The sequence below is a fragment of the Betta splendens genome, chromosome 11 (genome assembly GCF_900634795.4).
Source record: "Betta splendens chromosome 11, fBetSpl5.4, whole genome shotgun sequence".
Classification (NCBI taxonomy): Eukaryota; Metazoa; Chordata; class Actinopteri; order Anabantiformes; family Osphronemidae; genus Betta; species Betta splendens.
In genome coordinates, this window is record NC_040891.2 from 865,084 (window position 1) to 888,564 (window position 23,481).

Sequence of the window (23,481 nt, forward strand, 5' to 3'; positions counted from 1 at the left end):
TTGGTATTAGTATTAGTATTAATCTCTGAGGTAAACCACAGTACAACAGTTGTTTAGTTATGAATGTGTTAGCCTAAGGTACATCCCTGCTTATTTATTTTGCACCATTTGTTTACTTAACAGATTTGCTTGAGTTCAGCTGCTGGTTGCAACCCCCCCGCCCCCTCCCGCACACACACCCTAAAGCAGAAACTTAACCTGTCCACCAACACAGCATTGATGAAACGGCACAGCCACTACACAGAAGGATGGGCAAGCACATGAAACAACACACCACGCCCAGCAGTAGATCCCCATCTGGATGACAAAGGCCTGGTTTGCAGACCATAACATTTCATGTTGTGGACCGAGAAGACAAGAAATTTGAGAAAGTGGTAAGTTGATGGTTATACAAAATACCTCATCCTGCCTCAACAGAGTTGAAGGCGAGCGAGCGAGCAATGGATGGACGGACAGACGGACGGACTTTATTGATCACACAGGGGGAAATTCAATTGCTGACCACAGGATGTAAGCAAAGAAATTGTGCAGGATTGCAAGAGCAAAGGAACGTAAATGTTATTATTAATTATTATTATTATTATTTATAATAATAATAATAATAAATCATAATAAAGAAAACAGGAGAAGAGAGTGAGAGCTGTTCCAGCAGGCAGCTACTCAGGCAGCGCCATCTTGTCTATACAAAATCTGTCTCCCATTTAGTGTATCATGCTGCCCTTTCATCTATTCCAAAGAATATTACGATTATATCACAAGTCTTACAGAAAGCACACACCTAACGACCCTGTACGTATAATGGTAGAGGAGGAGCCAAATACTTGAGAGTTCACACTTACTTACTACCCCCAGCCCTTTGTTCACATAACAAGCTCATTGTTTATAGGTGTGAGGGGAAACCTCACTGAAGAATAAATGTGTGGCCTTTTGCCAACTTTCCTCCGACTGAAGAAGCTACTGGATGGTGGTGAAATGTTTTAACGGAAAAAAACAAGTCCAATAGACATCAACAATAGATCCATGCTTAGTTGCTTAGTTTGTTGGAGTAAAACAATGTAAATATAACAATTGTATTTCTATACAGACAAGCAAATGGCAGTTACCTGATATGAGTTTAGTTTATGTTGGCGTTATCAGGACAAGAAGGAGGAGGATGCTGTGACCTAACCTCGCTTATAACATCTGAACATCACTTGTATAGTAAGTGACACATCCTGAAAATAGCTTAAGGGCTTGAAAAGTACATTTTCAAACATGCCAAAAAGTGACAAAAGATATGAACTGTAGGCACATCAAGCATACATATTCTATGTCTGCAAAGCCATGCTATTAAAACCTGTGAATTACAATGAAAGAAGACTTTGCTTGCAATCACTGGTCAGGTTCATTTACAGTAACACTTAAACGATTTTAATGTAGAACAGTTAAATGTCTTATTAAGGTTAATTCCACGCTGTTACAGAGTAACACAAAAAACATTTAAAAAGATAGCAAGTTCTCATACCTGTGTTGCAATACCTGCATGGTCACATCCAGGGACCCATAGTACTTTGTAGCCTTGCATCCTTTTCCTGGTGAATGAGAAATTGAAATGCTACTGCTTAATTAAGTCTTTTAGGAATCCTACATGTTGCATACTTTGATGTAAAATACCATCGAACCAGGGCATCTTCTACAGCTACAGTCAGAGCATGCCCAAGATGCAGAGTACCAGTCACGTTTGGTGGTGGTATGCACATACAAAATGTCTGATCCACACTGTGAGATAGCCTTTCCTGAATAGATAAAGCATATGGTAAGTTTGCAAACCATAACCAGACCCTGGTGCAAATAAACAGTGTTTCCCCATTACACCTCACTATGTTTACTTGCATAGAATATTTATTTACACAAACAGCTACCAGACTGTCTGGACTCTATATTTAATGATAATTTTCAATTATTATAGTGGATTCTGTTTTATTATATTTAATTGCTATAATATAATCATTCTTCTATGAGAAATTCAATGAGATGCTTGACTATAACAAACCCTTAATCTAAATAATCACTCTAAATTACCTGCATTACTTAGCTTATTGTTACAGCTGAATGTGTTTTTCTCACATGTTGCTCTGGACTAAAGAATCCCTCTTTTTCCCACCATGGATACCATTTGGACTCCACATATTCTGGACTATATGAGGATGGGAACGGCAGGATAGTGTCTGCAAAATTAACTTATAGGTTAGCAGCGAGATAGAACAGATACAGTACACAATTAGCTATTGCTGGAGGAGGCCAGCGCCAGGAAATCAATTACCTTCATTTTTCCTATAAGGTGTTTGAGCTTTGTATGCTACCCTCTCCTTTTGGCTCCACTTCACTGCTTCATCTTCTACAGCCTGAAAACAGCACAGTACATATGCAAATGTGGTTGGGTAAGCCATTTTGTATAAAATTTTTGATATAAACCATATCTAATGCTTTCATATTTCTGTGTCAGTGAGCACACTGCCAAGATTATCTATCCACCTCACAGGTTAAAGAGCATGATTACTGCACAGTTGAGCTTCTAATCACACACCAATTCAAATAAATTCATTATTATTTATAAAAGAGCTTAACATGCTACCCTCAAAATTCATTTCTTAGAGTGTAGGAATACTGACTTGGTTTAACAATACTTTGCAACATTTAAATTTTTGCTGAAATATACTCATTAATACAATTTATTCTTATTTTAACCAAAAAATTTGAAGTTAATCATTCTCTACCACTTTTACTGTCTTCTGAGTCATTCTACATGAAATCAAGCAAAGCTCCTCAGATCAGTCTTTCAGAAAATCTCATAATATTTGTTATAAGTTATATCAAAAGTCACAGTTGTAAACTGCCCTTATTTGTCAAGGTACAAAGCTGATATTTGGCAGATATGTTAACTTGGATACAAATTTGAAAAGCCACAGTCAGACATTGTATATATAGTGTCTATGGCATTTGCACTGCAAAATATTTTCTAAAATTAGCCAAATCCTAATATGTCGGGGGGAGATTCCTCAATAATTATGATTAATTCCAAAAATTTTGGACTGAGCTTTGATTTCATGCTGGTTATGGTATATGTTAACTTGGTGCATTAGGATTGATTTTGTTTTTACAATGTTTAATACCTCTTAATGTATGTGAAGTTTACTTTTGGAAACTTTTTAGTGTCTCAACCTCTAATTTTTACTTCAAAATAGCTTGTTTTAAAACCATACTTCAGGCTTTCTTTCAGTAGGTTTATAGTTCTTCATTTAAGATGACCTTTACTTATCCCACAGTCGGAAAATTCAGTTAAATTGAACCTGGGACATTCTGCTTCCCACAACAATAGTCTACCCATTGAGTCTAATAAGGCAACCGGAGCATCAGACTATCTACCAAGGTGAGTCCAAATACAATGGATGATGGAGTGCATATTGTAAGATCCAGTGGGACTGCTTTACCCATACCAGCAACTCAGAATCAGGCTACATCTCTGCTACACTTTTTAAGAACCTGTATTTTACAAGGCCTGTATAAATGTGCACATAATGTTGGCGATAAAGCCCTAAATCAGCATTTAAATACGAGTAGAAACATTTCCTATTTGACAAGCCATTATGAGTAAAGCATTACCAGTCTTTCAGTTTGGTTATTTTCAGCACAATATTTCATACTTGAAGACTTCATATATCCTGCTAGGATTTTCCTGCTGCTTCCTTCCTACTCACACTGCGTGGACTTGATAGTATAGCCTCCTCTCGTCGCTGCTTTCGCCTCTGTTTTTCAGCTTGGGTTCGTGGAGTGGAATTTGCGAAAGATGAACGTTTTGTTCGGTTGCTAGAGCAGAGTCTGACGGCTACTCTCCCTGCCAGCCTTAAACTGGCGGCACAGCCTGTCCTCATCATCCTCAACAACACACTGCACAAGGAAACAGTCAAATGAAATAGCGTTCCTCCTGTAAATCAGGTGACAATAACTAACCTTTATTTATATTCCGACACACTTCTGACATTTTAGCTAGACCAAATAACTTTCCTAGCTCGTCACTGAAACATTGAGCAGCGGAAGTGTTACAGAGTAGCATCAGGAGCGCGTTCAAAATCACATGACCAATGTCACGTGACTAGTGAGCCGCTTAGCTGCATTTTTTTTCAAACTTTATTTGAACATCTGAAATACACATACAAAACATGGCGGAAGAAGAAGAAGAAGAAGAAGAAGAAGAAGAAGAAGAAGAAGAAGAAGAAGAAGAAGAAGAAGAAGAAGAAGAAGAAGAAGAAGAAGAAGAAGAAGAAGAAGAAGAAGAAGAAGAAGAAGAAGAAGAAGAAGAAATGGGTAGATGAGGCGTCATGAAGCGTTTCGACACATTGCAAAACTGTATTGATACTGTGCCGATACTGTGTCACTGAATGCTGACACCTGCTGGACCTTAAAAATCCCCACAGGCAACCTAATTGAATCAAAGTGAACATGTTGTCAATGAGGATGCCTTTTTTTGTTTTTTTTTTTAAACAAATTTGGTCTGCCTGCCCACTGCAATGAGGAGATCTTGCCAAAGGTTATCTAGAAACAACAAACTTGCTTTTTATTACAAGATTTCCAAACAAGAAAAAAATAATGCTGAATAACATGCCTGAAGTGGGTGTAGACAGCTGCTGTTCTGCCTGCAGTTAATTGCACTTGGAGGAACTGCGGAACCAGAGTGATTTAAATCTGGGGTCACAAAAGTTTTGCTGGGGTCATATGTTAAAATAGGAAAGTTCTGTCAAACAAATGCGACATTTAACCTGCATAAAATAATATGATTCGTAAACTAAGAGTCACTTTGAAATGAATCTGAATTCAAATAGATTTAAAATTAATTAATTATTTTATTATTACACTTTCGTGTTATTATAAAATTAAATTTAAAAAAAAACTTATTTTCCAATATGAAATGAATTATAGATGAATATGACAATGAACGGCAAACGCTCATGGATTCCTTTTTGCAGATGCATCCCGACACATGCGCTTCCTTATAAACACAGTCTAGCGCGTCAGACAGTGACTGATACAGGAACTGTCTGACGTGAATAAGGTGAATAAGGATATAGCGGAAGAGCTTTCTCCAGATGGAGAGAATACTACTCTCATTTTAACACGCCTAGGGGGGCTATTCCCATTCTGAACCGCTAAGGCTTATGGGTAAAGAAACCGTTCTTGTGTTTGTATTGTTATAGTTAAAGTTAGGATTTAAGTAATGTTATAACTTTGGTCAAATTAATTTAGCATCTTGTTTTTTGCGTGTTGCACCCTGAGGGAGGAGAGTGTGCGTATGAGTGACCCTCAGGGCACAGTGATATATTAGATGTGTGAAAAATAAATGCGATTTGCACTTTGCTGAGGGACTGTTGAAATAGAGACAATCTCTCGTTTAGCAGTAGCATTCTGATGTTGACTTTTTTAAGCAAAGACATGAAAGTCTACCCATGGTGGGTAGCACCGTCGCCTCACAGCAAGAAGGTTCTGGGTTCGATTCCCAGAGGCGGCCCTGGTGTCTTTCTGTGTGGAGTTTGCACGTTCTCCCCCGTGCTTGTGTGGTTTCTCTCCGGGTTCTCCGGCTTCCTCCCACAGTCCAAAGACGTTCTCAAAATATTAAGATGCTTAAAGTATTTTTATTGAACAAAACACTGCCTTTTACAAAAGATTTTAAGGTGCAAACAAGAAGAATCAAATGCAACATTCACTCACTATTCATTGCAAGGGTCACCTTCTAATATTAGTTTTTGTTAGGGTGCATTGCCCATAATGCATTGCGCTTTAAATTTGCATATAATGCTGAATGCTGTAATATTGAGCTTGCTCCTCAAGAAAAGCTTAAGCATTTAAAAGAATAGCTAAAAGTGGTCAATACAAATAAAGTATAACTGAATTGGTAAGATCAAACACAACCATATTCTCACAAAACTATGTGAAAATGCAATTATCACAAGTTGTAGCTTACAAAAGTGCATTTGCACAAACATCAAAACTTCAACCTCAATCATTGGAAGGGTTCCTTTTAGGGTGCCGCAATTGTTCACAATTAATCAACTATAATGCATTGCGATCTAATATGCATACAGTACTGAATGTTTTAATGTTGACTTTATTTCTCGAGAAACAACAATTTAACAATTTGAAGAATAGCTGACTAGTTAGATGCAGACGGAAGAACTATAATAATAAAGATTTGAAAAAACAAATCAGTGTGATAACATTTTCCAGGTGGGCATTAGTTGTGAATGCAGAATATATGTTGGATTGCTTTTTGCTGCCCTCTTGACTAGGTTTACCAGAGACTCAGCTGACTCAACATAAATAAAAAAATCTGATCTGCTGTAGTGGTGTGAGTATTGTGGACATCTGCTCACAGAGAATCCTCTGTCCCAGACACACTTACAAAATCAAACATTTTCTATCTCACAATTTTATTGTACCTTATGTTTAACCAATATTGTCAGAAGCTCCTCTTGGCCCTGGTGTGTGAACATGTTCTTTTGCACATGGTCCCTGTACAATTAAAAGAAGTTTGAGTTGTCATTGATGTCTTATTAATAAGGCACCATGCCCAGTGAACCAATAGACAATGAAGCTGAGTTCAGTTAAGTTGCTTTTGTCAGAGCAGAGAGTAGTATCGGTTTGATGGCAGGGGAAGAGGAAGTGTCAAAGTCGGCGGAGAAAAGATATACAGAAAACTGCAAGTTCAAAGTAGTTTGTGAAATGGAGACACTGTGAACCAATCCCTCCTTCTCCTTCGTCTCCTCCTCTCTCTCACATTATCTCTCATGTTGCTGTTGCTACTGCTGCTGCAGTCACAGACCAGCGAGCTGAACACTCCCGTTATTGTCATTTTTCTCGTTCTAAGCGATAGACCGCATTCCAGCAGTGAGGCGACTTCTTTTTCATCCTGAGATTCGCCCTTGCCTTTAAACCGGATTACGTCTTGTGCATCGCTACGGGTTATGCACGTTGTATTGTATCGCGCTTTTCGATCAAGAACCCGAGTCTGTAGAAAGACAGAAGGATACCGTCGCAGTGTGAGCGTTTGAAAAGGACGGAATAAGACGCGGTCTTGCTGCCATCTGTTATGTTTGAGGAGTAATCGTATCACGGAGCTTCCTCGACTTTCGTTTCAGAACCCTGGACAGCGGAAAGCGCTGACCACTCTTGACTTTATATTTAAGTTGCGTTCGCGAGTAGCAACTCCAGTCCACTACTGTGTCCGTAAACGTCTCTAAAACCAAGGGTATATAATGGTAATAATAATCTTTACATTGCCAATTCACAGCAGGTGAATAAGACAGTTCTTTTTTAAACGGCATCTGTATCGTTCATCCCTAAATGTTATTTTTGAAAGAGAACAAGCACAGAAATGCGCACTTGAGGTGAGCTATAATCTTAAATGTGCTTCGGTGTCTGAGGAAAAACGTCTCTCGCTGTTTATGGAAATTCATTCTTCCTGACCCACGCACGCAACGCCCTACAACTGTAGATCTGTTCCATCGCCTCCAGCATCCACCAGCGATGGGTCGCTTTTTACAGTTTCTCCTCCATAGGCCTGTCCTCCGGTCTTCTCTGGCCGTTACAATCGCCGTCTTCCTCTCCTGCTGCTGTCCGGCTTCAGGCAAAAAGAAGCTTTACATCGGAGCCCTTTTCCCCATGAGTGGAGGCTGGCCCGGTGGACAAGCCTGCCTCCCCGCCGCTCAGATGGCGCTGGACCTGGTAAATAACAGAACCGACATTCTTCCGGACTACGAAATGGAGCTAATACACTACGACAGCAGAGTGAGTAACAAACACAGCTGTATTCTCTCACACTGTTTATTCTGTATTTTTCACACATTTTATATGTTGATCAGAATCTGAGCCGTTTTGTTCTACGTGTTTTGTTAGAGACTCCGCCTAACAGCCCAAAATGTTAGGTTCACTGTGCAACACCGAGGCAGCCACCTGCATCACTTGACACACTGTTTGCACAAGTTGGGATTATACGAAGTTAAGCATTAAAGAATGTCACAATTATGGACGAAGTAGCGACTAAATCATTCAGTACTCCTATAAACAGCCTTATCATTACAGCATGTTTTTGCCAAACACCATATATAAAGCCATAGTGGAGCAAATGCAGAGTGGGAATGATGGCTCAAGCACTTGCCGTTCAGCAAATTAATTAAAGGTGCAGTGCTTTCTATTAATTAAGCCTTAGGTCAGGTTATTAGGTTGCAGCTAATGGCTACATACACCACCAGTCTGTTTATCTGTATGCTTCTTACTCCTCACCTGCAGAACGTGATTTTCATTTTTTTATTTGTTTGGAATTATGAAGTATTGGATATTTTGTTGTTTTTTAATGCCAGTGTCACAGGCATGGATGTCTATACACTGGTTCATTTTAATCACTAAAATGTGGTGGATTAGGACTTCAAACTGCCTCCTTCTCTCCTCTCGTCTCCTCTCCTCTCGTCTCCTCTCGTCTCCTCTCCTCTCCTCTCCTCTCCTCTCCTCTCCTCTCCTCTCCTCTCCTCTCCTCTCCTCTCCTCTCCTCTCCTCTCCTCTCCTCTCCTCTCCTCTTCTAGGCAGTATAAATACACAGCAGCTAGCTGCACTGTGAAAGGCTGGTATTTTTAAAGAGCATTATTCTGATTGGTTAATGCTGCTCTGCATTGGATTCCCACTTCAAAAGCCAGATGGGAAGGAGGGGGTGATGTTGGCATGACAACAGTAACCAGAACAACTCTAGTTCAAACAAACACAGATCTACAGGAAAATTAAACGATCATGCCGCTAGTTTAAAGGCAGCAGATGGGTAGCTGGATGATTTAAATCATAACACCATATTAAGTCTTATAGTTGGCCACATGTATGATAATCATGTAAAGGCATTGAGTCATCGGTCACAGACCTCTTCACCACTTCACTGCTCTGCTGGGCCAGCTGCACATGACACACAACATAATCTGATGGCTCTTTTGTTGATCACAGTCCAGTGCTGCATGGTGCTAGCTAAAATCAGTCTTTGTTGGCAAGCAGAGAAGAAAAGGTTTAAAGCTTTTTAAGACTTTATCTAACTGAGTCCAAAAGGTCCACATAGACCACTTGCAGACTTTCATTTGAATGTATTGCTGATTTCCTTTGTGTGCTGGGGTTAATCACTGAATCAGCTGTGAGGATTAATGTGGGCCTTGCTTTATAAAACCAATCTATTTTATTCAGGACTGAAGAGGGCAGCTTTGTCTAAGCCGCTTGTTACAGAGCCTATTGACTCAGTGTCATTAGGTAAGGAGAGGGAATCCAGCACATGCTTCAATAGCGTCCTTTAACTCCACAGGAATATATTTCGTTCTCACAGCTAGGACATACATACGTTTTTAGGAAAAGGCCCATGCTAAATTTTACGTTATGTCCTTTGGGTTGGTAAACACTGTCAGAGGAAAATAATGTATGTGAAAACCAGTTTAAACTAGCAGTACTTCCGACTGCTCATATAGCCTGTCTACATAGGACACTTGCCTTGTGTTCAGTTGACCAGCTCGCAGTAGCTGACGCCCTGTGAATGCTTGCTTTTGTTGTTCTTTAAAAATCAATGAAACACTTTCCCTTTCGGGTCCCTCTTGCTCATGCTCTCGCCTGCCGTCTTTATGCCAAATAAACCTGGCTTATTCTAAGTTTGTCTCCCGGGCTGTGCGTTTGGGTCCTTCACTCCTGTCCACTCCCTGCGAGTCCTGACAAGAAGAGCCTTACTTTGTCTCGTCCTGATCTCATGTAGTTTCCTGTGTTGTTTCCTGTCTTGTGATTAGTGTCATTATGTCCACCTGAGTATTTAGTATTTGAGTTTTTTGAGTGTTTTTGGTTCGTAATTGTTACATGGATGTCACCTGTCCTCACTTGTACCTCATGGTTCTGTCTTGTCCTTGTCCAGGTTTGTTTGCTCATGCTGTGAATCTGTGAGGTGTCTCTGTGTTAGTAGTTATTTGTTTGAGCCATTCATCCTGCTAGGGCAGTGATTTTAGTTAGTTAATATTTCTTATTCCTTTGGTGCATGTGTATGTTTTGTTATTTCATTGAATCATATTATTGTTATCAAGTATGTGTATGGGTCATTGCGTTTGGGTTCTCATATTAGTCTGGTTTGCCCCGTGTATCTAACAGTGATACATACAGTGGTATGGTTTTTTAAGCTTTTATCTTTAAGCTTTTTTATCCTTATCGCTGATAAAGCCTATTTCTTATCCCTCACTTTTAACTTTATTTATTGAACCCATATTGGGGAAATTAATCTCTCTTAATCTGTTGTGAGTCAGCTTCCAGACAGCCAGATTTCCTGTCATGTCATGTCCTGTTATTAGGTTAATTAGAGTCACCTGTTTTAGTAAGTATTTAAGTTTCTGGTTTGGGTACAGTCTTTGTTGGTGCATTACTCGTTACTCGTTATGTGTTACTTGTGACTGGTTATGGGTTACTTGTTACGTGTTGCAGTGTCATCGTGCTCTGTCCAGGTTTGTGTGTTTGTTCACTGTTTGTGTTGGATACTGTTGTTTGCATGTTTTGTGTTTTAGTATGGCTACTTAGTTTCCTGCTCTGCAATGATCTTTAGTTTACCTGTGAGTTATATGTGTTAGTTTGCATTTTTTTGTTTCTGGCTTATCCTGCAGTCGCAGCGTCCTTAGTTTGTATTGTTCTCAGTCTGTATGTTCTAGTGATGGGTAGATGAGGCGTCATGAAACGTTTCGACACATTGCAAAACTGTATTGATACTGTGCCGATACTGTGTCACTGAATACTGACACCTACTGGACATTAAAACTCCCTACAGGCAGCCTAGTTGACAGACTCAGCTGACACTGATTTTGTGACTTAATATATACAATAATATAATTTAAGCCATTGTATGTTATATAGTATTATTTCATATCTTCATTTACATTTAAAATTTATATTTTTAGATACAGTCGATAAAGTGGACATGTGTCATAACGTAAAAATCTAAGTGAACAAATTTGGTCTCTCTGCCCACTGCAATGAGGAGATCTTGCCAAAGGTTATCTAGAAACAACACACTGCCATTTTAGTACACCATTTCCAAACAACAAGAAACAAATAATGCTGAATAACATGCCTAAAGAGGGTGCAGACAGCTGCTGTTCTGACTGCAGTCTACTGACGGCCTCATTGCACTTGGAGGAACTGCGGAGTGATTTAAATCTGGGGTCTAGAAGTGTTGCTGGGGTCAAAACTCTGAGGTGGTTTGGTTTAAATAGGAAAGTTCTGTCGAATAAATACGAAATTTAACCTGCATAAAACAATATGATTAGTAAAGAGTCACTTTGGAAATTAATCTGAATTCAAATAGATCAAGTGAAAACTTTTTAAAATTAATTAATTAATTTAATAATACACTTTCACTTTATTATAAAATTAGATCACAAAAGAAACCTTATTTTCCGATATGAGATGAATTATAGATGAATTTGACAATGAACGGAAAACGCTCATGGATTCCTTTCGGCAGATGCATCCCGACACATGCGCTTCCTTATAAACACAGTCTGGCGCGTCAGACGGTGACTGATACAGGAACTGTATCGGTCACGTGCTTTCCCAACGCGATACGCGCACCGACACAGTGTTTCGCTCTAAGAGCTCGACGCAGGCGCCGACGCATCGGTGTTGCCGGACCCATCACTAGTATGTTCTATTTATTTATTAAATCACTTATTGTCAGTCCTGTCTGTGGGTCGTGCATTTGGGTCCTCCCTCCAGTTTAGTTTGAAGGCCTTTGTAGCCTGTTCCCCACTCATAGTGAGTGTGTTTTAAAATACAGTTCAGTCCAGTTTGACCCTTGTCCGTAACAGAATGCACCAACCTTTTGGACCCAGCCGACCCTGTCCTTTTTGTTTTTCCCCGGTTAGTGTAGTGGAGCGCTACTGTAGGGGTAGTCTGTGTTAGCACTATAGCTTGTCTTGTTTGTGAGGCTGTGTGTTTGTGTTCACTGGGTGCTTGTCTTGTTTTCGTGCTTGTACGACTTGTTTAGTTTGTCTGTGTGTGTGTGTAACCAGTTCGAGTTCAGTGCCATGGATCCAGCTAGACCAGATCTGTCCCCACACTTTTTGATGCGCTACGGGGTCATATTGAAAGCAGCCACTGAAGCTCCTAGGCCGGAGGCCAGGTTAGTAGCAGTCAAGCTGCTGGATGACATTTTGTGGGAGGAACCCTGGTTGTTTGAGTTCCCGGGTGTGGGTGTTGGCGCAAAGATGGGCGTCCCTGATTCGGCTCGCACAACGAACTTCACTGCGTCTGTTGCACAGCCCCCGAGACGTCAGCGTTCAAGGCGGAGGACGCTGCGCTCGACGAGACAGCAATGGAGGCCTGCTGTTCTCGCTCCTCCAGACCGGCACTTGGAGGACCAAGTGTCGGAGCCCGCTGGCCGTCGGCCGGCAACCGTGTCAGCGGGAGACCCTCTTACCCAGCGCTCTTGGGAGGGAGCACTGGATGGGGAGTCACAGCGTGAGGATGCCGCTGTTCAGACACCTACACCTGCACCAAGGCACTTCAACGAGGAAGCGTCGACGTGTGCAGATCGGCAGTTCACTACTGCTGTGCCAACTCCACGGTCCCAGCGTTTGGAGGAGACGCAGGGCGTGGAAATACAGCGGGGCAGTCCCGTTGCACAACATCTGGTTCTGGTTTCGGCCCCTCGGCGTGGAACGTCAACGCCGCAGCCGAACTTCCCAGTACCTGCACCACGGTGCCACAAGGTGGTGGCGCCGTCCAGTGCGATTCAGCGCGACAGCACATCAGCTGTTGCCTTCTCCTCTTCATGTTTGGCTCCGGTTCCGGCTCCACGTCTGGTTTCGTCTCTGGCTCCGGTTCCGGCTCCACGTCTGGTTTCGTCTCTGGCTCCGGTTCCGGCTCCACGTCTGGTTTCGTCTCTGGCTCCGGTTCCGGCTTCACGTCTGGCTTCGTCTCTGGTTCCGGCTCCACGTCTGGTTTCGTCTCTGGTTCCGGCTCCACGTCTGGTTTCGTCTCTGGCTCCGGTTCCAGCTCCACGTCTGGTTTCGTCTCTGGCTCCGGTTCCGGCTCCACGTCTGCCCTCCAAGAAGGGCGCTTCTCTGAGGGTGGGGCTGCTTCTTGTTTCCCCGAGGGCAGCACCACGTAAGGTTCCTGTCGCCAAGCCACGTTTGACCCTTGAGGTTCCTGGTGGTCCAGTGGAGGCCACGTTTCGTCGCGGTGGTCCAAAGAGGACGCCGTTGGTTCCTGTTCGTTGCGGTGGTCCATGGAAGACGCCGCTGGTTCCTGTTCGTCGCAGTGGTCCATGGAAGACGCCGCTGGTTCCTGTTCGTCGCGGTGGTCCATGGAAGACGCCGCTGGTTCCCGTTCGTCGCGGTGGTCCATGGAAGACGCCGCTGGTTCCCATTCGTCGCGGTGGTCCATGGAAGACGCCGCTGGTTCCTGTTCGTCGTCGCGGTGGTCCGGGGAGGACGCCGCTGGTTCCCGTTTGTCGTCGCGGTGGTTCAGGGAGGACGCCGCTGGTTCCCGTTTGTCGTCGCGGTGGTCCAGGGAGGACGCCGCTGGTTCCCGTTTGTCGTCGCGGTGGTCCAAGGAGGAAGCCGCTGGTTCCCGTTCGTCGTCTTGGTGGTCCACAAGGGGCCTTAGGGCTCATGGGGGCTATGCCACCGGACTGGTCGCCTTGCCGCCATAATCACCCGCTGCTACGCTGGCTCTGCCTCTACCGTCGACGCCCACCCAGGGAGCTGGGCCCGTGTTCAGGGGCACCAGGAGTGCCAGTTGACTCCCAGCGGCTGCTGGGTTGGACCCTGCCTCGTTGGCACCCACCATGAGACTGGTGGAGGACTCGTTATTTGTGGACTACCTCAGTTTGTTTTGGGACTTATTTGACTATTGAGAGTTACGTTAGTGGGGTTATGTTTTGATCAAACGAGGGGATGTGATATGGGTTTTTTTTTGTTTTGGGAGTGTTTACGGTTTGGTTGGTTCATGTCTGTTGCTGGTTCTTGGGTGTTCTTGTCTTCTGTGTTTTGGTTTTGTTTGTCCCGCATCCTCGCCTCCCTCCGCCCGCCCGGCTCGTCTAGTTCGTGCGAGTTCGCCGTCTGGGAGACGGCTTTGAGAGGGGGGCTCTGTTGTGAGTCAGCTTCCAGACAGCCAGAGGGCACTCTGGCTCACGTGGCATTAAGGCCCTCTTGGTTGGTTCTTTGTTTTTTCATTTCCTGTCATGTCATGTCCTGTTATTAGTTTAATTAGAGTCACCTGTTTTAGTAAGTATTTAAGTTTCTGGTTTGGGTACAGTCTTTGTTGGTGCATTACTCGTTACTGGTTATGGGTTACTTGTTACTGGTTATGGGTTACTTGTTACGTGTTGCAGTGTCATCGTGCTCTTGTGCTCTGTCCAGGTTTGTGTGTTTGTTCACTGTTTGTGTTGGATACTGTTGTTTGCATGTTTTGTGTTTTAGTATGGCTACTTAGTTTCCTGCTCTGCAATGATCTTTAGTTTACCTGTGAGTTATATGTGTTAGTTTGCATTTTTTTGTTTCTGGCTTATCCTGCAGTCGCAGCGTCCTTAGTTTGTATTGTTCTCAGTCTGTATGTTCTATTTATTTATTAAATCACTTATTGTCAGTCCTGTCTGTGGGTCGTGCATTTGGGTCCTCCCTCCAGTTTAGTTTGAAGGCCTTTGTAGCCTGTTCCCCACTCATAGTGAGTGTGTTTTAAAATACAGTTCAGTCCAGTTTGACCCTTGTCCGTAACGTAATCTCTTTACCCATCCCCTGAGGGTTGCAGTGAGCAGCCACAGTGCGGTGCCCGGGGAGCCAGTGCAAAGTGTCTTACTCAAGGACACACTTATTGCTCTAGTGCTCTTGAACCTGGGACCTTTCATTTCTCAAAGCAGTTGCTCTACCAACTGAGCCACCTTTACAATTGTTTTCACAGTGTGTTCTAAAAATCAGTATGTGCTACTGGTCATAATACAATATGTCGTATAGGTCAAAAAACAGCAGTTTTACTGGGGCTGAAGGTGGAAACATGCTTTGGAGGGGCACTAGTAACAGCCCCCGTAACAAAAGCAGCTTTCTAGTCCAGAAAGGAAGTCCTGGCTTGGTGGCTCACTTGTTAGAGCATTGACTTGGGAGGTTGAAAACTGCAGGTTCAAGTTGACTATCAGCCACCAAGTTACTGTTATGTGGCAAATGCAGAAGGGACTATTTGTATCAATAAATCTCAACCAATGGAGATATCAGCATCCATGTTTTTTTCCTAAAATGGGAAGATGATTCCAACCCTGCTAGTTTGTCAATGTTACCAGGCCAAGTCATACCAGTGTAGTCATCTGCTGCTTTACGCTCCAGGTCATGTACTCTGTTTTTTGTTTCAGTTCTGTTTCAATTTCTTTATAGTGTCTAGTTCCGTGAGCCAGGTTTTAAATACTAAAACATTTGTAACCTTTTTCAGCTTCATACTATCAATTTTTGGCTGAGAGACTGTTGAGACATTGTGCTCCTGCCACAGAAAACCCCCAGGAATCGTCCTCCTGATTCTCCAGCAGCATGAGCTGTCAATTGTCCAATTCATGTAACAAAATCAGCTGTTCACAGATTCAAGGTGTCAGCTACAGCGAGTCAATCAACTGAACACTCAGCGAGTCAGTACTGCTTTAAATGCTTGTGGACTCAAAAAAACAGTTTGGGACCATCATGAGTTCCAGACAAAGTTGTAGAGATTCACCAAAAAGACAGTGAGGAGAGAAAAGAACAACAGCAGCAACATACCCAGACAGGACGGTTGGATCAGTACCTAATCAGCTCTAAGCCTTATGATTTCTGTAGATGAGGACAGACAGAGGACTACAGAAAAATGAGACAAAGTTAGTCTCACGTAGAACCATGGTGGCGGGTTAGTGGATGAATAAATAGATAGAAACTAGAGGAGCTCAGTGTGTGAGGGACTTCCAGCATCTGAGTCTGTAAGATCTTGATTAAGAGATTGTTCAGTGACCTGAAGCATCTCTGATGAGAAGCTTTATTATTACAAAGGAAGGTTTTAACCAGTTCTGAGAAAGAATCACCTAACATCACCCTGGCTTCCACAAGTGGCATTGTTCATGCACCAACGTCTGCCTCACCCTTTGGGTGAATAATATTAAGCTACAGCCTTACTAACCTTGTAGTGGGACACTTTCCAAATCCAACTGTAAGTATTACTGATACTTATCACTACCAATATCAATAATGTGTGAATATGGAAATTGTGGTGTTCTATGTCATGACTTTTATTAAGTAGTATGGGATATGTATAAGAATGCATATGTGTATGTATATGATATGTATATGTTTGTATGAGTATGTGCACATACCTTAGCACTATTATTGGTATTAGTATAAATCTCCAAGGTAAACCACAGTACAACAGTTGTTTAGTTATGAATGTGTTAGCCTAAGGTACATCCCTGCTTCTTATTTATTTTGCTCCGATTGTTTACTTAACAGATTTGCTTTGTTTCAGCAGCTGGTTGCAGCCCTTACCCCCCTCCCGCATACACACCCTAAAGCAGAAACTTAACCTGTCCACCAACACAGCAACATCACACATATTTTGGATTAGCTAAATAAACCATTAAATAAACCATAAATCAAGAAGAGTATATATATTTTATATATACTCCTCTTGTTAAAGCAAAGCTGTCCATCACAATATGGCATTCAGTGTAAGATATGCTGCTTACTAAACTGCTGGACAGAACAAAAAAAAATGGTTACTTACCCCTTTTCAATGAGGTAAGAAAGAAAAGTAAGCTTCTGTATATTCCGTATTCTTCTGTTTACACATTCCAGAGGTTAAAAATGCCTATCTGATGATAGCTAGCTCATTTGGCTGCTACATCCCTGACCACAAAACACAAATGGGAATGAGATGGATGGAAGTGCTACGACTGTACTGTATACTGTCATAGGCATACATACTGTAGGTGTAGTGTGCTGACAACCATTCACTGAGCTAAAACACAGTCAGTTAGTCATATAAATACATATATACATATATGTACATAAATACAAAAGAACATAAATGTAACATTCATACATTTATTACATGGACGGTTATAAGTTATTGCTAGTCTTTCTCATCCTGACAGGTAATTGCCCTTTGTTATCTGTGTTGTGTTACTGTGTCATAGTTTTAGTAGTGACTTTCTTACTGCCCTCTTTGTTATTTCTGTGTCAACAGTGTGATCCAGGGGAGGCCACTAAGCTGCTGTATGACCTTCTGTACACAGAGCCGATAAAAGTTGTTCTGATGCCAGGCTGCAGCTCTGTGTCTACACTGGTGGCTGAGGCTGCTCGCATGTGGAACCTTATCGTGGTAAGAGCATCTGGTGTCTGGAAGTCCACTGTGTTTGATCATTGGGTGGAATTTTGTCAAAACAACACAGAGAACATTTGGTGCCAAAGGACGAAACTAAATACAGCTTTTTTACACTTGCAGAAAGTGAACCAAACAGTGTCAGTGAGGGAAGCTAATGCATAATACTTGGTTACAGTTGTGATTCATTCAATTGTTCATGCATGACTGTAGGTTTCACTTCACCACATTAGGGATTAGTGACTTCCCAGGTTCCCCACCCCCACCTCTTTCACCGAGGTGGCACCTTTTTTTATATTATTGCAGTTCTCTTACAAATTAAACACGAAAAATTTCCATTGCCGGAAACTGAATATTTTTATGTTCATCTGTTTGTTCTTTTTCTTTACCACAGTACTGTGGGTGTTAGCTTGAGGTTTGCTCTGGAAACAAGATGGATGAAATCAGGTTTAGTAAGACAGAAAATGTGTTTAAACAAGACGGGAGAAGGTAGAACAGCGAGATCACAGAGAGGCTGAGTGTAACAGTTCAGTTTGGTGGAGGGCATGGAGGGCATGGAAAAGAGGTGCAGGCAGTTAGAATGGGTGGAAGAAAGTGTCAGGATTGCTGTGTGAAAGGAAAGGTGGACAAGACAGTGGTAAGACCAGTTCTGCTCTATGGGTTAAAGACGGTAGCAGTAAGGAAGAGTCAAGAGGCTGAGATGAAGATGCGGAGGTTCTTTAGAAGTGAAGAGGATGAACAGGATTAGGAAGGAGCTAATCAGAGGGACAGCTAACATTGGCTGTGTTAGTGCCAAATGTTGGAAAGTTGTTGGCCATGGTGGAAAGAAGGGATAGTAAACATAGTGGTAGAAGGATGTTGGAGGAGATGTACTTTAGCTGCCAGGTAAGAGGGTAAGAGGACGACCAAAGAGGAGTACATGGATAGGAGGACATACAGTAGGACATGAGGTTGGCCAGTGTCAGAGTGGAAGATGCCCAAGATAAAGTGAGGTTTAGGAGGAGGATTCACTGTGGAGACCCTTGATGGGAACAGATGAAAGGAAAAGAGTGTGTTGTTTAGAATGCTTTACACGCTGAGTTCTGTGCCCTTATTCCTACCTCCTCACATTCTATTACCTTTATTTCTATTACCAGAAATTAAAAATAGGAAAGTAAATGAATCAAAACCAATTCAAATAAAATTATGTGAATTATACCAATAATGAAATTTCTTATAACCCAGATGACCTGGGGTTTTCATTGTGTCATGGAATGTGCGCATTTTCAGAATTCAGGGCAGATATGATTGGAAATTTAACAGGAAATTTATGGTTCTGATTGTTATTAAGTTATCCTGTAAGAAAGGTAAACTAGGTAAACTGCATAAAACTAAATATGGGGAGGTTGTAGAGGCTTAAAAAAAGAGCTACTGAGGAGGCAGACAAAGTCGACAATATCCCACCCAGGGAAATGATGAAGAGCATTGATAATCTGACCAGGCTAATAAAAAGTCCCTGCAAAAAAAAAACTGGAATGCAGGCGAACAAGCTGACTAGACTCAATTAGGGAACCTAAATGCTAGATTATGAATTGAATGCAGCAACTAATGTAGTTATTCTTACTCAACTGACTCAATGAGTAAGAATAATACAAATAATAATAATAAATAATAATAAATATCTTCACAACCTCTTTAGCTGTAAAACAATTCATTTATTTGTGAAATTGAGACAATGTGAGACAAGCCTGTGTAGCGGATTCAAATTAATAATTCAATATTAATGCAGAAACATTATTATTCCTCAAAATAGGGGCACCAGTCTTTTTATAGTGAGACCAGGCTTGCACTAATCCAGTTAAACACCAGATAGAAATTTAATGAATTAATATTAATAATAATAATATTTCTACGTGATACAATCAAATCAGTCTCTCATGTCATGAGTTCTTGTTGCACTGTCAGTGACCTTTGTCATTGTTTGAGGAATGATAAACACAAAACCAGATCTTTTTAAAATTTTATTATAGTAATACTACAGGATATATGGTTGAATGGATATAAATATATGCAGGTGAAAAACAATTAAGAAGATAATGAGCAATTAACATGAAACATTGACAGATAAAATGAATGAATGTGTACTGTATGTGAGTGAAATGGACAATTTATATCAACAGATAAATGAACATATGTATGCAGATTGAAATGAACACTTTCAATGAACAGATGAATTAACTTCAATACCTAAGAGTGTGATGAATTTGGGCAAGAGAAAAGAGCATTTGTTATTAATCTCTAGATCCCTAAAAGTTACCAGTGAATTTGGAAGACGCCCTTTTAGCCCTTTTTCCCTGTCCGAAGCAGTAGGAAGCTTTTAGCGTCCTTAAGTACTGTCCTGTGGAAAGTTCCACCAAGTGTAGTCGCCAGAGCTCTTTTATCCTGGTTCATCGTTCCACTAGGAAATGTTGTGGCCCAAGTTTGATATGACTTAGTGAGGCAGCCCTGGATCACGTGAGAACATCAGCTGGGTATAAGAAAACAGTTGCTGAGTTAGACTACTTCAATTTAAAATAGTTCATAAAAGTAATGGTTGTCAAATAGAAATCTCAGTTTAGTTGGCAATGCTTAAATCGCCTTTTTTAATAATCAAAAACCATCGTTTTATTTGGGGCTCTAACAGTTGATAATCGACAGGCCCGACCATGATCCCTCGGAATTTATTACAGACACTCGGACATGCTGCATATTACCGGCACATGCTACATATCACCGGAAAGCTTAGACCTTTGTCTTTCTAACCATATAAACCATTTCCAGCAACAGCAATTACAGCACAGATACCAAACACACAAAAAACAAAAACCTTAAATCCATAATTCTTCCATCACTTACTTTTGACGACTGTCTGAAGCTCATTGGTCGCCCATTTGTTCGTGTGTAGTGTCATTCTGTTTATTACGGTCCAATACTCCAATACTCAATCCAATAAAGCGTTTCGGTCCAAAGCACACGGTATGTCCACAATGATCCGAAAACTGCAAGTGTTCTGCTCCAACTCGTCAGTGAAAAATATTTTTCTTTCACTTCTGTGAGCCATAACTCACGCCTTGCGAATGCTAAAGCTAAGCGGCTAAGATGGAGGCTGTAAGCCTTCCGCTACTATTGAGAGAAAGCAAAGTGGAAAAAGCCAGAGTATAGGGAAACCTGGTAACCCTTAACCAATGGTGTTCATGTCAGAATGAAATATCATAGCGTAGCGTTTAACTTGCTTTAACGTGCTTTGTGCCGTGTTTTATGTGAACAATCAGGAGCGTGTTGTCCTCTGCTAAACTAGTAGTTGCCCACCGTCAGGTGTTGTCGGTACCTGAGTAAACTGTGGGTGAAGCGGAGAAGAGTCAGAGCAGGTTGAAAGTGAATGCTGCGAACTAAATAAACGATTTACTATTTCGCAGACCAAGCTTTCTGCCTGTGTCTTTGGTATCGGTGACATCTTGAGAGATTCTGCAGCAACACTGGGCATCTGTCTCATTGTAGACAGTGTTGATCAGTGAGAAGCGCTTTGATTCTGCATTGAAATCCAAGCCTGTCTAACAACTGCATTGTTAAAGCATTGTTAAAGTAAACATGCTCACTTAAAGAAAACATGTTTATTGTGGTCTGATAAATGATCACACAATGTCACAATGGCAGCATTACTGGAACATATCCACCTTAACGCCAGCTGCATCATAACATAGCATGGCATTGCTGATAGCCTGTCAGCTAACGTGCTACATTAGCATATGATAGAAAAACCAGTTTAATGTTCGCGCAACTGCATAATCTCTGCAAATCACGAGAGTAACGTCACACTTCATACACATGAATATGAGCTGTCATGTCTGTCTGATCATTAAATATAATTAAAGTCATCAGTCAGTGGACTGGCCTAAATTATAAGTAAGCATGGTAAGAAAGATAAGAAAACCTTTAATAGTCCCTCAGAGTATCTGAGGAACAATGCCAGCGAAGCCCCAGAGCTGGTTCAGAGGAAACTCCTTGACCTTTGTTGATCAAAAGCTCAGCACTGCCTGATCGGATCTCAGGTGGAAGATGGGAGGTGACGGTGATTCAATTGCTCGCCCACTGTCTCAGCTCGAATCCACCATTGCCTAATATGTCCTGTAATTCATCCACATTGACTCTGGCCTCATCCTCTGATGGTAGACTACGCAAACAATTGTCAACGTAGAATGACTTCATTACTGCTTCTCTGATTTCCTCACCCTCGCGACTATGTTCAATAATGTGTTTCTGGAGGGGTCCAGGCAACAGGAGCTTCTTAAGATTCTCACCTCGATACTCAAATGAACAATTGAAGACCACTCTGTTCTTTCCGTTGTGTGTCACCATATCATGAGGAATATACCAGCTGGTGGGTGTGTCTTCATCTCCAGGTTCCAACCTATGGACATGGCCAGCGGTGACCAGCTGATGTATTTCAGCAGTATAAGCTGCTGCCTTCTAGGGGTCCTTCAACAACCTCTTCTCTGTAGCTCTCAGCTGCGGAAGCATTGCTTCCTTCGGAGCTATGAGTGAAGGCATATGCTGCACACGTAAAAGTGTTGTAGCATACCTCTCTGTGCCTTCAATCTCTTCTCTTACTGTTTTGTGTTCCAGGAGGTCCAAAGCCTCCTGACCTTGTTGTGAGCGGGTACAAGCCTTTTCACTCCGCCAGGGCAGAATGTCCATTTTCTACAGTTTCTCCACATGGTCATATATGTCTGTTGATGGTGACAGAGTAGATGTGAAAAAACACTGCTGCTCTGCTATGCGGTGCCTCAGTCCCTGTGCTGGGCCTTGGAGAGTCCAGCCGAGACGAGTCTTCACAGCTGCGGGCCCTCCAGGAGGCCCCAGACGTACTGGTTTAACTGGGGTGATCAGATGAGGATGATCAGACCCAATTAGCAACACAGGACGAACACAGCGCAGGGATTGTAAGGGTAACCCTCTTAGGTGTCGATACTTCTTCTGTAAGGCCTCCACTGGATGTGTGTGTTCTGCTAATTCTAGGTGTTTTGCAGTAAAAGCTTGGTTAATAGTAAACACACGGTTAGGCTCAGACACTGAAGAAATGGTGAAAGAAACCATGGCACCATGAAGCACCTGCAGTTCTCTGGTTCCCCTTTTAGGCCTAATTGTTCAGCTGCTGGGTGGAGAAGGATGGTTCGCTCCGACGCATCATCCAGGATGGGATATGCATTCATGGTTCGGTCTCCATTTCTCAAAACCACGTTACTGATCTTTAACAGCACCTATCTCTGCTCTAGTGGTCTGTTGATATATAACACCTCCTCTGTAGTGCTATTTGACAGACCTTCAGTGTGCTCTGACTTTGTTCTTACTTGATCTGTAACATTACCAGCCCTGTCATGCAGTGCAAGGAGGTGACGACTACTACACATCTTACACCGCATCTTCAAATTACATTCAGCTGCACGATGACCTCGACCACAACGCCAACAGCGATTGTTAGCTTTAGTCCAACCCTGTGGATACTGTGGGCAGTATCTTTGTCCAGTCTCTTCTGTTCGGTCCAAGGGTGGAGCTGACTCCTTCTGAGGTGTCACCATTGCGCTCATCAACACTGCAGAAGTGCCCCTTGTAGCGCAAAAGGATTTGATTCATCTTTTGGGCTTTATTTCCTTATCTTTTCTTGAGCTGCTGATGAACCTGAAGTTGTCTTCTTGCACTTGTAGCTCGTACTCTAACCAGAAAGCAAGATCAAGAAGTGTTGGTATGGGAACCGTGAGAGGATGAATGAAACAGCGGAAACCTGAGCGCAGATCATGGGGAAGCTTCCCTAACAGCCAGGACACATGTGAGCCACATTCTAACTCTGCTTAACAGTTTCCTCCCAGTTGCTCTAGCATGCTGACCAGTGACCTCACACTTAGTGCAAACATCCTGAAAGCCTTTGTGTCACCACTCATAACATTGGGCCCATCCATGAGCTCGGCTATACGCTGTAGAGCTAACTGATGGGGCTGTCCATATTGCTGATTAAGAGCTGCCATAGTATCAGTGAATGGATCCTTGGAATTGCTGTATGAGTCA

At 42.2% G+C, this 23,481-nt stretch overlaps 2 protein-coding genes across 7 annotated transcripts in view; one reads left to right on the forward strand and one right to left on the reverse strand.

Annotated features, from left to right (window-relative positions):
• The window catches only part of vars2 (valyl-tRNA synthetase 2, mitochondrial), a 49,911-nt gene extending 45,799 nt beyond the window's left edge, over positions 1–4,112 (reverse strand). Inside the window, exons 1-5 of one of the 4 annotated variants that reach the window (XM_029166232.3) lie at positions 3,738–4,112; positions 2,303–2,384; positions 2,107–2,207; positions 1,654–1,775; positions 1,505–1,571 (exon numbers count right to left, since the gene is read on the reverse strand). In XM_029166232.3, coding sequence (XP_029022065.1) covers positions 1,505–1,571; positions 1,654–1,775; positions 2,107–2,207; positions 2,303–2,384; positions 3,738–3,914 — 549 coding nt within the window. In that variant the 5' untranslated portion in view covers positions 3,915–4,112. Of the gene's footprint in view, positions 1–1,504; positions 1,572–1,653; positions 1,776–2,061; positions 2,208–2,302; positions 2,385–3,642; positions 3,662–3,737 lie in introns of those variants that run through there. The other 3 variants (XM_029166233.2, XM_029166234.2, XM_055512956.1) reach the window with 3 other exon arrangements.
• Positions 4,113–6,813: 2,701 nt separating this feature from the next.
• The window catches only part of gabbr1b (gamma-aminobutyric acid (GABA) B receptor, 1b), a 142,978-nt gene continuing 126,310 nt past the window's right edge, over positions 6,814–23,481 (forward strand). For all 3 annotated transcript variants that reach the window (XM_029167437.3, XM_029167438.3, XM_055512974.1), the window contains exons 1-2: positions 6,814–7,818; positions 17,269–17,403. In XM_029167437.3, coding sequence (XP_029023270.1) covers positions 7,558–7,818; positions 17,269–17,403 — 396 coding nt within the window. In that variant the 5' untranslated portion in view covers positions 6,814–7,557. The remainder of the gene's footprint in view (positions 7,819–17,268; positions 17,404–23,481) is intronic.